The 13512-nt window shown below is 36.9% G+C and overlaps 1 protein-coding gene across 1 annotated transcript; it reads left to right on the top strand.

Moving 5' to 3' along the window:
* The first annotated feature begins 7777 nt into the window (after positions 1–7777).
* Positions 7778–13111, top strand: LOC110874022 (nucleolin-like). The gene is made up of 4 exons (XM_022122979.1): positions 7778–8121; positions 8210–8356; positions 8630–8694; positions 13053–13111. The coding sequence occupies exons 1-4, from the start codon at positions 7778–7780 to the stop codon at positions 13109–13111; spliced, it is 615 nt and encodes a 204-aa protein (XP_021978671.1).
* Positions 13112–13512: the final 401 nt, after the last annotated feature.

The following is a 13512-nucleotide window of genomic DNA, read 5'->3' on the forward strand; positions in this document are numbered from 1 at the left end:
GTACAATTTCTCGGTCATGTGATTAATGCGGATGGTATCTTAGTAGACCCGTCAAAGGTGGAAGCCGTTATGAAATGGGTACCTCCCAAGAACCCAAGTGAAGTAAGAAGCTTTTTGGGTTTAGCAGGCTATTATAGGAGGTTCATCCAAGACTTTTCTAAATTGGCCTTGCCGTTGACCAAGTTAACCAAGAAGGATGAGAAGTTTTCATGGGGTTCAGATCAAGAGAGGGCGTTTCAAACCTTGAAAGAAAAGCTGTCGAGTTCCCCGGTACTAACCTTACCTGATGGAACGGAAGACTTGGTGGTGTTTACGGATGCGTCACGCCAAGGGTTGGGATGTGTTTTGATGCAAAAGGGTAGAGTCATTGCCTATGCTTCTAGGCAATTGAAGACACACGAAAGTAATTATCCAACCCATGATTTGGAGTTAGCTGCAGTAGTGTTTGCTTTGAAGATATGGAGGCACTATCTTTACGGTACGAAAAGTGTTATTTATTCTGACCACAAAAGCCTTAAATACTTTTTCGAGCAAAGGGAATTAAATATGAGGCAACGAAGGTGGTTAGAACTTCTTAAAGATTATGATTGTGAGATCCTTTATCATCCGGGTAAAGCTAACGTAGTAGCCGATGCCCTGAGCTGAAAGGATTACCCGCCTCCAATTCGAGTAAAGTCCATGAAGATGGTAATTACACCTCGATTTCTCGAAATGGTTAAAGAAGCCCAAATCAAGTCACTAAGCGGAATGGATTCTAAAAAGGAAAGAACAAAGGGGTGTGTGGATAAATTCGAAGAAAGATCCGATGGAATTAAAACCATGTATGGTCGTATTTGGATACCTCGGTTTAGCGAAGCAAAGGGTGCATTACTCGAAGAAGCTCACAAATCCTGATTCTCGGTTCATCCTGGAGCTACAAAAATGTATTTAGACTTGAAGAAAGGTTATTGGTGGCCCGGTATGAAACGTGATATCGTCAAGTATGTTGCAAAATGTTTGACATGTCTGCAGGTAAAGGCAGAACATCAGAAACCATATGGGAAGTTGCAACCGTTAGAGATTCCGGTATGGAAATGGGAAGAATTGACGATGGACCTAGTGACCAAGCTTCCAAAGACAAGGAAAGGTCACGATGCTATATGGGTGATCGTAGACCGCCTCACCAAGAGCGCGCACTTCTTACCCATCCGGGAAGCTTTCTCTTCCGAAAAGATGGCGGAGATCTATGTTAACGAGATAATATCACGACACGGCGTTCCTGTATCTATTGTGTCGGATCGAGATACCCGATTCACATCTCGATATTGGCAAGGTTTTCATGAAAGTATGGGTACAAAATTACATTTCAGTACCGCCTACCACCCCCAAACGGATGGTCAGCCCGAGCGAACCATTCAAACACTTATCAACATGCTGCGAGCATGTGTGATAGACTTCGAGGGAAGCTGGGATGATCACTTGCCGTTAGTGGAATTTTCATACAACAATAGCTACCACAACGGCATTCGAATGGCACCGTATGAATTGTTGTATGGAAGAAAGTGTAGAACTCCAATTTGTTAGGGAGAGGTGGGGCAGAGAGAAATTGCACCCAATGAGGTAGTGGCCAAAACTAACGAGAAAATCGATCTTGTGCGATCCCGTTTAAAAGCGGCTCAAGATCGACAAAAGGCCTATGCAGATCAAAGGAGGCGACCCATCGAATTTCAAATAGGTGATTATGTGTTGTTAAAGGTTTCCCCATGGAAAGGTATAATCCATTTCCGTAAGCGAGGAAAGTTAGGTCCACGCTACATAGGACCTTTCAAGATTGTAGCACGGGTTGGGGAGGTAGCTTATCGGTTGGAATTACCGCCAACCTTGGATGGAATACATGACACATTTCATGTGTCACAACTGAGAAGGTGTTTAGCGGATGAGACGGCATATGTGCCCCTTGACGATATTGAACTGGATGAAAAATTGAATTATATCGAGAGACCGATAGCTATCAAGGATTCTAAGGTAACGCACCTTCGGAACAAAACTATAAAGCAAGTCTTGGTGCAATGGCAACATCGGAAAGGATCAGACCTTATATGGGAGTTAGAAGATGAAATGAGGAAGCTCTACCCGACATTATTTGGTACGTATTAAGGTTTCGGGGATGAAACCTCTTTTAAGGGGGGTAGCCTTGTAACACCCCAAAATATGCAATTTATTTATGTTATTTGTAATATCTAGACATGTTATATTTAACCTAGTATGTTAGTAACTTGTTAAAAGGAAAGTTAAATGGCAAAATAACCAATCTAAGGTTTAGAGGGACTAGACTTGTTAAAAAGGGATGGAAGTTTTAGTAAAAAGAAATAAATAAAAACAAAAATAAAAAACACACACATCTCTGTGATGTGTGGATCGACCAGAGCAAAGAAGCAAGGGGACAAACCCTAACTTCATGAACTTCTCAAAATCAAAAGGGAATTAGTAGCCTAAATGGATGCATGAACTCAAATTTCGAATGATCTGAGCTTGTTTAACGATTGGTAAGTAATAATTTCTGTTTTGGATGGTTTGTAGAAAGTGGGTTTTAACCCAATCATGAACTTATGTGGAAATCTTGTGTAATCGTGAGTTAGGAATGCACAATAGATGGAGGAATTGGTTTAATTTCGATTGTTTGAGTGATTAGGGTTCATACCCACTTGTTGTAGGAATAGGTTGAGCAAGATGAATTATGATATCATGTTTATGGAGGTAAATTGATATATAATCTGAATGTGATAGGGAGAATTAGATAGGATGAAAGAAAAGATGTGAATTTGATTTCTTCTTGTTAGATTAGAAAGGGAACATGTAGAATTATGCTATGAACACTTGTACCTTGTGCTTTGTTGATATTGTGCACACCAAGTGTTTGACAAATTGCCTCAATGAAAATGTTAGTCTTGCAAGCCATAACTTTAAATAAATTGAATGTGTTTATAAATGCGTGAATTAAATTGCATGATGTTAATCGATTGCTATGCGAAATTGAGTATGAAACATAAACTAAAAGAATGGATGGTTACGTGTAGGAGTTAAGGAAGAAAGTTCGAGTCAAGTGAAGCAACAAGGAAATCAAGACCGAGGTACGGTACTTGTACAATTTAGTTTTCACTATAGATATGTGTTGATCAAATAATGTATTAATTCGAATCAAGTAGGGAGAAAATGTATGTTTGGACCCTTCTTTTGTATGGGTCGAATAATGCTATTGTAAATCTAGAAGGAATGGTAAGAAGTTCCGTTGGAATACATTACCGTGCAAGAATGAAAGAATGAAGTAAAGCGTAAGTTGTAAATGTCACATTTGTTACAAGTCCGTATGTTAGATTCTTGAGTTAATGAAGGAAATTTTTGTTCTAATGAGTTTTGATGTTGTGGTCATGTAGGTAAATCTAATGTCTAGCTATCAAGCTTCGCCCGGTTCGAACACGCCTCAAGCCCGTCAAGCGTTCCGCATTTTGTAGAAGTCAATGTTTAATACTTTGTCACTTATGTTTTCGTCTAGTACATAAACCTAGTTTTCATCATGTTGTCTTTTGGGAAAACTTGTCGTAAGCGTGTACATAAACTTAATGGTTTTGTAGGTAAAATATGGTATGTTTTGACGTGTATGTTGTGTCTTCGAATGATTTTGGATTATATAAAACAGGGGACCACTCGTTTTTCAAACGGGTCATGCCCAAATTTTGTTAGAAAAGTACATTGTTATTTAATAAATATTTAAAGGAAATTATGGATGTTACAGTTTATATGGGCGTGAACTGTTAGATTGAGTACATGTTATGTGGTAGATGCATGTAGGAACTACGTGCTTTATTTGAAATAACTAATAAACTAAATGGTAATCATACTAGGATGTGATTGACCAACCCGGACTATTAGCTATATTTTAAGAGTTCAACCGAGCAACCAAAGGCGAGTTCACACTTTCGTCAAAGCATGGTATTCCCGATAGTTTGGGAATGGGGTAAGTAACAACTGTCCCCCCTAGGTGGGATGTAATCGGAATGGGTTAAGTAACAACTGTCCCCCTTAGGTGGGATGTAATCTGCGTATTCTCCTTGGGTAGAATACGGTGTGAACTGTTAGAGTGAGTACATGTTATGTGGTAGATGCATGTAGGAACTACGTGCTTTATTTGAAATCACTAATAAACTAAATGGTAATCATACTAGGATGTGATTGACCAACCCTGACTATTAGCTATATTTTAAGAGTTCAACCGAGCAACCAAAGGTGAGTTCACACTTTCGTCAAAGCATGGTATTCCCGATGGTTTGGGAATGGGTTAAGTAACAACTATCCCCCCTAGGTGGGATGTAATCGGAATGGGTTAAGTAACAACTGTCCCCCTTAGGTGGGATGTAATCTGCGTATTCTCCTTGGGTAGAATACGTTCCTCGGTCCTCCTTGGGTAGGACAACAACCTTAAACTTACTAGACAAAACTCTATCATGAGGCCCCTCATTTTTATATCGACTTAATCGTTGTGACAATGGCAAACGGGTCATTAGTTAAATAGCGTTATTAGGTCTGACAAGCCTCACACCGTGCCGTAGAGGACGGGAGTGGACTAATGTACTTGGGCACTGTCAATGATGATAAACATTGACGTAGGGCACATAAACATGACTTAAGTAAGTACTCGATATGGTAACAGGTCTAGTGGTTTACAACATGGGGAAGCCCCCACGGTATATGGTTATGGGAACATGGATATGGGTAACTTTTGCTTTTCGAAACAACTCAACAACTTATGGTTTTTGGAACAACATTAAAACGGACAACCAACTGTGAACTTGCCAACCTTTTTGTTGACACGTTACCACATGCTTTGCAGGTCGTTAGGTTATTTGCTGGAGCTTGCATGGGGAAGGAGTCATTGTGGGATATGAACCAATGTGTGTTCATGATAAACTTATAAAACGTTTAACTTATAAATTGGTTTTTTGACTTATGCTTTCGCTGACTTTTTAAATTGGTTTTGGACTTTGGTTTGGTGAACTTTAAAATGTTTAGCTGCATTGGTTTTACTTTACTTTGTTTAATGTTTATTATGATTGGTGGTATGATCCTGGCCAGTCACACGCCTCGTGGTAATACTCCGCTTGTGGATTTTGAGGATTTTGAGGGTACCTAAATGTCCATGCATATATGGAATTATTGCATTAGTGGACTTTACTATAGGCAAGTAATGGATTTGAACATAAGTTCTAATAGTTCACTACGTGCCTTGCATGTTGTTGATCCATAAACCCAATGTTCATGGTAAGCCCTATTTATGTGAGCGTCTTGCTTGTGCATCCCAATAACCTTTGGAGCTTTGTTCTAGCCCTTTTCCTTTTGCTAGACAAGAGCTCGCGAATTTTGTTTATAAATGAAGCATCTTACCTTCCCGAAAATATTTCGGTATTTGAAGTGTCGTGATGTTGATATAAGCAATGTACTAAGCAGGAAGAAGTGAAGTGTGTATAGGAATGAGCTTCTTATGTGTGCATGGTGCATGTTGGTGATCTTATTATATTCAGCCGTGAGCTTCTTTCTTGTAAAGGTGAGCTTCTTGTTCTTGGAAGTGAGCTTCTTTTATTCTAAGATAAGCTTCTTGTTGATGGGGGTTATTTTCTTTCAATACCTACATGAGAAGTTTGCTTTCATTGAAGTGCGAGAATGAGTCTCTATCTTCTTTTATATTCAAGTTGTCTAGATATGCGGATAAGCTCTCTATTTTAGAAGCTTATGCTTAATCGTAGTTGTTTGTGGTTTGTTGTGCCCTTATGAGGGCTTATCTTGTGTGGACTTATGCTATCTTTATTAATGGAATGGGAGCTGCCCCGTTAGGAGTATTTAGATTCCCTTTATATTTTACACTTGTGTGTTTATATTGCTTTTTCTTTCTGTGATATTTTGTTATCAAACTTGTATTTGGCATGTTCGTGGGAGAATTTATGTTTTAGTTTCCCTTTGACAGTTGTATTTTGTGTTTTGTAATGTCTTTATCCACAAAGATTTCAAAACTAAGTGCTGGAGTCACTTGGCTTGAATCTTTTGGGAAAGAATCAATGCAAGTTGTTGTAGTTCTGTCTCTTTTCTAGTCCACATTTCATTTTTGTTATTGTGTCTGTTGGTGCATATGTCTCTCGACTTCGTCTTGAATCAAGTCTTGTAATATGTTAGATAGAACAAGACACGTAGTACGAGATAATGAGAAAAAGGTCAAAACAAGCCAGTCCACACGAACTGACCAGTTCATACGAACTGGACAAGGCCAGTTCATGCGAACTGGGATGACTGGTTCATGGGAAGTGGTTGGCCTATGAATAGGTGTCTTGTGTTTTCATTTGTAAGATTCCTGATTCCGGTAGCGAAGCTCTGCCAAAGTGTCTCCAGTCATTGTAAAGTCTTCAAATCAATACAAGAGACAGTTTAAGTGATTCTAGTGTGTATACAGCTTAAATAACTTCGATACGTCTGATTCCACCTTTCGTATTGGACGGGATCTCTTCTGAACGACTCGTTTGGTCATATCAACGATCCTATAAGTGGTATCAGAGCTCAAGAGGAAGAGTTCTTACCATTTTAGCTTGTTTTCAAGGAAAATTCTCATTTCTACTCACTTTCTACACATTTTTTTCATAATTAACCGAGATTTTACGGTTATAATGGCCTAATTTTTACATATAACACGCGAAATACTGTTTTAATCAATCCTTGAAAAAATCAGAACCTAAATCGACCTAAAACTTGATAAAATCATGAATTTTTGGTCTGAAATCGCGTGAAAAAAAACCCCAGTTCGTGTGAAAGTGTTGTCAGGTCGTTTGAGGTTGTCAGTTCGTGTGAAATAACCCCCAGTTCGTGTAAAAGTGTTGTCAGGTCGTTTGAGTTGTCTTCCAAATCGTTTGAAAATAGCTCAATGCGTGTGAAAGATTGATCAGATCGCATGAAATTGGGTCAGGTCGTGTGAAATTATTCTTCCAGTTCGTACGGATTGGTTAACAACATCAGGTCATTTGAAAAAGTTTGACCAGGTCGTGCGAGGTGACCAGGTTGTTTGAATTTTGTTCAGATCGTTTGAGAGATTCTCAGGTCGTACGGTTTGAAAAAGAAGTTGTCGGCCCAATCATATTCTATTGGTGATAACGTTGTTGGCCTAGTGGGTTTTTCGATCCAATCATCAATTGATCAATATCAATTTTGTCGACACAGCATTTAATAGATAACAGCCCATTTAATCACGACCTAATCAAATTTGAGGATATCATGTGATCTTGTCGGCCAGCTTTAATTGATTAAAATCGATTTTCACGTGAATCAAAGGATAATTGTCTATTTGCATGTGATATCACCGATCTTACAAATTGAATCAAAACATTTGGGTAAAAATAAATTGGTGTTGTAAGTGAACTGGGCCGATACAAGTTTCTTTGTTTGACATTTGGGCCTAGAATTTGTGATTGACATTGGGCCGAGTAGTATAAATACAATTGAAACAAGAAGCTTATAATTTTGTTTGGCCCGAAAGTTTTTTAAAAATGATATTGGGCTGCAATTGATTCAAGATAATCATTTGGGCTGATTTTTAAACATTGGATTGTCGGACGACACAATTTGAAGTTTAATTTTAAGCTGAAATTTTTAGTGGGCTTGAATCAAGGAGTGATTTAAGTTTGAACAGTTTGAGGATTTCTTGCTCGCGTGACATTCCAGACTGTTTGTAAACGATAGTTTGTGAAATTTTTAAAACCGAAACATGGATTCTGAAGATGAAATAGCGTATTTTTATTACGAATCTCGGCAATTCAGTCCGAAAAAGAACGAAGAAGAACCAGTTTTAAAAGAAAAGGCTTCAGAAAAGGCTTCAGAAAAGGTTTCAGAAAGAGCACCAGTCTTTGATCACTCATCGGATGAAGAGAGTGATGATGACAGTGAAGAGATTCGAAAACTTGAATTTTATACAAGAAAAATTTCATCTGATAATGATAATTTGTGTTTTGCAGGTAAAACGGAAAAGATCAAAGAAAAACAAGCTGTGAAAAAGAAGAATCATAAAGCAGCAACTGTTAAAGAAAAAGATGATAGTGATGATGATAATTCGTATTATGCAGGTAAAATGAAAGAGAACAAAAAAAATACAAGCTGCGAAAGATGACAGTGATGATGAAAATGTTCGAGTGATAAAAAGGCAGGTTAAAAAACAAGATGACAGCGATGATGAAGATGTTCGAGTGTTAAAGAAGCAGGTTAAAGAAATTCCAGCTTTCAAGGTTGAAAAGGAAGCTGATGCAGAAAAGATACCTGAGAAATGTGAAAATTGTGATACTGTGAAAAGGCACAACAACAAATTGATTCATAACATGAACAGACTGAAAGAATCTTATGATGTTTTAAACAAAGCTATGAATAAATACAACAAGTCAAGCAGTGAACAAGCGTTAGCTATGAAGACACTCAATGGAGCGTTCATGACAAAGCAGAAAATTATCAATAATTACATTGAAAAATGTGTTGTACTTGAACAAACATTGGAAACCCAGAGGATAGAAACTGAAAGGGTAAACAGGTCATTGAGAAGTTACTCATGTGCTTCTTATGTGATTGACAGGATTTATCCTACAGTAGAAGGCATGAAAGCATTTGAAGAAGAGGATATTGAAGTAAAGGATATTGGTAAGAAACATAGTACTGATTATACCAAGTGTCCACTGCCGCTTGAAAATGGATATTCTCCACGAAATCCTAATTCAGAAAGAGTCAAAAAGGCAACCAATTTAAAGTGGGAAAATGAACCTTCAGATGGATTGCCAGATAACATTGACGTCACATTCACATCGTCCGACAATGATCATGAGTCTGAGTTAATAAAGAAAGTGGTCGATCAGGTGTTAGATAACGATGAAACCGAGGAGTCAAAGTCAGAGTCAAAGTCTGAATATGAAACTTCAAGTTCATCAGTTGACAGTCCGAAATCACCAGTTAAAAGAGTTTACAATAAAGATTTTCTGTTATCAAAAAATAATTTGAATGACGAAACATTCAAAGTAGCATATACTTTGAATGATTCTGACAAATTATATTCTGATGAAGAATTTCCAATAAGAGGTGTTAAAGCTGAAATGATTAACAAGGTTTTCAAATTAACAGAAATTAATATTTCTGAAATAAAAGATATATAGATCTTTCCAAAAAACCTAAACAATACACCTCAAGAGTCCAACAAAGGTTAAACAAGAAAAAAGGTTACAGTTCTGGTTCTGGTTATCGAAAGAAACCAAACCATAATAGTAATTTCAAAAAGAATGGATTTGATTTTATTCCACCAGAAAATGATAAAAAAGAAAAAATTTATAAACCAAAAACTAAATTTGTTTCAGGAGCAACATCATCAGAAGAAGAAAAGAGTTCATTCTGGAAGCAATCGAACAAAGAATTCCTTGCTCAGAAGCAAGAGGGAATGAAGAATGATGAGCAACATCAGAAGAAGGAGACAAGAACCTGTCATCAATGCAAAACAGTTGGTCACATTGCCTTGAACTGTCCAAAGGCAACCAACACAAAACAGGGAGTCTCTGAAAAACTGAAAGAAAAGATGGTTGAAAATGAACCACCAACCAAACCATTTAAAGTTTTCAAAAATTCAAAATTTGACGTTGGTGAAAGTTCAAAAAGTGTTTATAAAAGAAGAAAAATCAGTTCCGCCAATGGATAACGTCAACTTTCCACCATTGCGAACTGAAAATTTTAAACAAAAAGTTGGAAAAGTTGAGATTTCAAATAAATTTTTTTTCTGAAAAGAAAGAATTTGATGTTGAAAAAGCCTTTAACCCTACAGTTCAAAATATTTTTTGGGAAAATGGTTGACAAAAAGGTCAAAGGGGTAAAGGAATTTAATGAAAAGAAAAAGAAAGGAAATAAACCGAGTGTTGATGACTCGGAATCTCCCAAGGACCGTCAGGCTTGGGATAATCTTTATATCTGAAAAACCTGACTTGCTGGAGCTCCCAAGTTGGTAATCGTGGAGCATGAATCGGTATATTTCTTAAGAAACTCAAAATTGTCATATTTCAATTTACAAATGGAATTGTTGATAAGTGAACCGACAAGTAGTTAATCAAGATCATTAAGTTAAACTTGATTTAACTTCCATACAAGTAGACGAATAAACAATGTGATGAATCCCCGATCCTACAAGTGTTGTGTAACATCAACAAAACTAGTTTTCCGGAAAAACCATTTTGATTAAAACAAACTTAAGTGTTTTGAAATCATAATGGGAAAATAGTTTGTTGTCAGGGGGAGTTCTGATTGCTTATGCCAAGTGAATGGAGAATTGAAGCAATTCACATCGGTTTGTCAAATTTTCTTTAAATGGTTTTGAATTTTAGGGGGAGTAAGAAATTTCAGAAAATCCAAAAACATTAGAAAATTTGAAAAAGCCAAAAACATGATAAAATCTAAAATCCAAAAAAAAAACACTGAAAAAATAAAAAATGAGTTGTGTTGTGAAAAAGAGGAAATGATAGTACATCAGTGGACTATCACAACATGCTAAAGAATTGGAAAGTCAAATGTGATAAACGGTCTCACTGATGATATGCCAGTAGGTTTTTATACATTCAGTAGATTGTTTCGAGATATAAACGTAAATATCAAAACTTACTTATCTCGTGGGGAACATCTCTCGGATATATGGGTAACCCCCGAAATCTTGTTTGAAAGATTTTCTATTTCTGACATACTAGGTCTTTGTGCGTGATGATATCTGGGGTATTATACCAGGACTTCTGATTTTGCGGGAGCAATAGCATAGTCCTCGTACAATGCTCTCCACTGCTTTTATCATAAAGCTTACCCTCAGCATAAAAAATGATGAAACATTGAAAAATGCTAATCATGTGCTGTTGAAGAAAAGATCCCCAAACGGGACACACCGAAAGACGAGTCATCATCTCTCTGATTGAACGGAAGTTCTAGCCTGAGCTCTCATGGTCTCACATTACCCGTTTACAGATATCATTAGTGTACATTCACCTGTATGACTGAATATAGGAGTCTGGATACGGGAGTATATTCTGAGGTAGGACATGCGAATAAGTTTAAGTCCTTAAAACACTAATCTCGTATCTCGAAACAGTTGAACTTTGTGTGAAAATTTAAGTGGATCAGTATACTGACAATCTAAGTGAATCGTTTAGAACTTAAAATGTTTCAAGCTTAACGGTGCTAGTGATTTTTCATAAACTGATATGATCCTCTTTCACAAACTCACAAAAATATTGTCTGTAAATATTTCTTTACTGCTTTTCATTAAAAACAAAATCCAAAAAGAATGTGTTTTAGTATAAAATTTTTGAAAAAATCAAAAAGATTCTATTTCATCTTATTTTCGACAACTGATGTTGAAAAGCTGATTTTCAAAATTCCAAGTGCTAAACATGATGGAAAACAGGTTTGGGAGAGTTTGTTTAGAAATAAGAAAAATGGTATTCTTACAAGTGGTCATCAGAGATTATAAATGTTAAATCATTTTGAATAATATTTACAAGTGATGGTTTGAGTTTGATTTTACAAGTGGTAAGTAGAGATTAATATTGTTATAAATAAAAATCTTACTTTTTGGTAGAGATTGTGCAGGTAACAGCTTTGAAAGAGCCAGGTTTCCGATCCAAAGCCTATAGATTGTGAATTCCAGACTGAGATCCCAGCTTATTGAAAGGGGGAGTCTGAAGACATTAAAGCTAGGTTCGAATCTTGTCTGCTAATACTGAAGATTTTGGATCAACATTCAAGAAGGGAGTCTGAAGATGTAAAGAGCCAGTTTCTGATCATGGAACTGTGTTCAAGATAGAAGTTGTTGATGTTGATAAGCGAGAGAAAGATAGAGATTGAGAATGCTTACAACGTCAAATACTTTGGAGAGAACGAGAAGACTGATAAAGACTGAAGACTTGACATACTGAAGACTCGTACCGAAGACTTCGTCAACATCCAAGGGGGAGTCTGTTGGTGCATATGTCTGTCGACTTCGTCTTGAATCGAGTCTTGTAATAGGTTAGATAGAACAAGACACGTAGTATGAGATAAAAGAGAAAAAGGTCAAAGCAAGCCAGTCCACACGAACTGACCAGTTCATACGAACTGGACAAGGCCAGTTCGTGCGAACTGGGATGACTGGTTCATGGGAAGTGGCTGGCCTATAAATATGTGTCTTGTGTTTTCATTTGTAAGATTCCTGATTCCGGTAACGAAGCTCTGCCAAAGTGTCTCTAGTCATTGTAAAGTCTTCAAATCAATACAAGAGACAGTTTAAGTGATTCTAGTGTGTATACAGTTGAAATAACTCCGATACGTCTGATTCTGCCTTTCGTATTGGACGCGATCTCTTTTGAACGACTCGTTTGGTTGTATCAACGATCCTATATTGTGGTATATTGGACATAGGCTTATTATGTTTTATATGTATATTGGCCTATGGAGCTGAATTGGGATGAGGTGCTTACCCTCTTTCATGGACTTCTTTTGTGATTTCACAATGTTTAGTTGTTCCTTTACTTGTAAGCTTGTATTTATTTGCTTTCTTGCAAGGGAATAAGCTATGGTTTTTGTGCTTATTTTTGTTTTTCGTAAACAAATTGGAAGGAGCTTTTTTGAGTCCATGGAGTTGTACTGTTTTAGGAACTCACCCTGTATACAAGAAGGTATATCACCTTGTTCCCTGTTGAGCGATATGGCATGGGAGCTCATCCCTGTTTTATGAGAAGATATAGCGTCGGATCCCATGGAGCTTTGTTTGGAGTAGCCCACCCTTAGGATAGAACAATGATAAATTTCTTAATAAAAGTGTTATCTTTGTTTCCATTAAACGAATATAGTCAAGTACAAGTTTGTTTCCGTCATTACATTAGTCATTCAGACTATGATTTCTTGAGGTGTTTTCCATTCCAATGCCTTGGTACCTTCTTGTCATTAGGTGTCTTAGTTATTTCATTCATATTTTCACTAAGTATATGCATAATTACTTGATCTAGGAAACTTTAAGCAAAGGAAAGTTTCCGGTGTTTGCGCGTTTGTGTTTGCCATATATTGAATTAACAAAATGATATTAGGAAGAAGAAAAAAGGAGGTTCTTCTCTATCTAAGTAGGGCTTCTTGTGCAAGAATGCCAATTGTTCGTGCTGAATGGTCAGCTTCTTAGTAAGAACAACTTTTCATGTTAGAAGGTTACCTTCTCTACTAGTAACGGTCAGCTTCTCTAGTATGATGATAAATTTGTTTTTATCGGTGTTGGTTAGCTTTTTTTGTTTCTAGTAGAAGCTTCGATAGCTTCTTGTAAGGTCAAAAAGCTTTGCATTTTCGTGCTTTGATAAGATAATAGTACCTCGTAGCAGTGCTAGATAATGTTAGGTGTGAGGATTTATTTATTGGTGCTTGGTGACAAGCATTTATATTCTTATAAGGTTGACTTATCCCATTAATATAGTATACGGT

Source organism: Helianthus annuus, chromosome 9 (assembly GCF_002127325.2).
Source record: "Helianthus annuus cultivar XRQ/B chromosome 9, HanXRQr2.0-SUNRISE, whole genome shotgun sequence".
NCBI classification, from domain to species: domain Eukaryota; kingdom Viridiplantae; phylum Streptophyta; class Magnoliopsida; order Asterales; family Asteraceae; genus Helianthus; species Helianthus annuus.

What these genes read in the sequence shown, in the direction of transcription:
- LOC110874022 (XM_022122979.1), top strand. Translation starts at nt 7,778, where the DNA reads ATGGATTCTGAAGATGAAATAGCGTATTTTTATTACGAATCTCGGCAA. An exon ending in AATTGTGATACTGTGAAAAG is followed by an intron (nt 8,357 to 8,629) that starts GCACAACAACAA and finishes TGTGATTGACAG; the next exon opens with GATTTATCCTACAGTAGAAG. An exon ending in TATTGAAGTAAAGGATATTG is followed by an intron (nt 8,695 to 13,052) that starts GTAAGAAACATA and finishes TACTTGATCTAG; the next exon opens with GAAACTTTAAGCAAAGGAAA.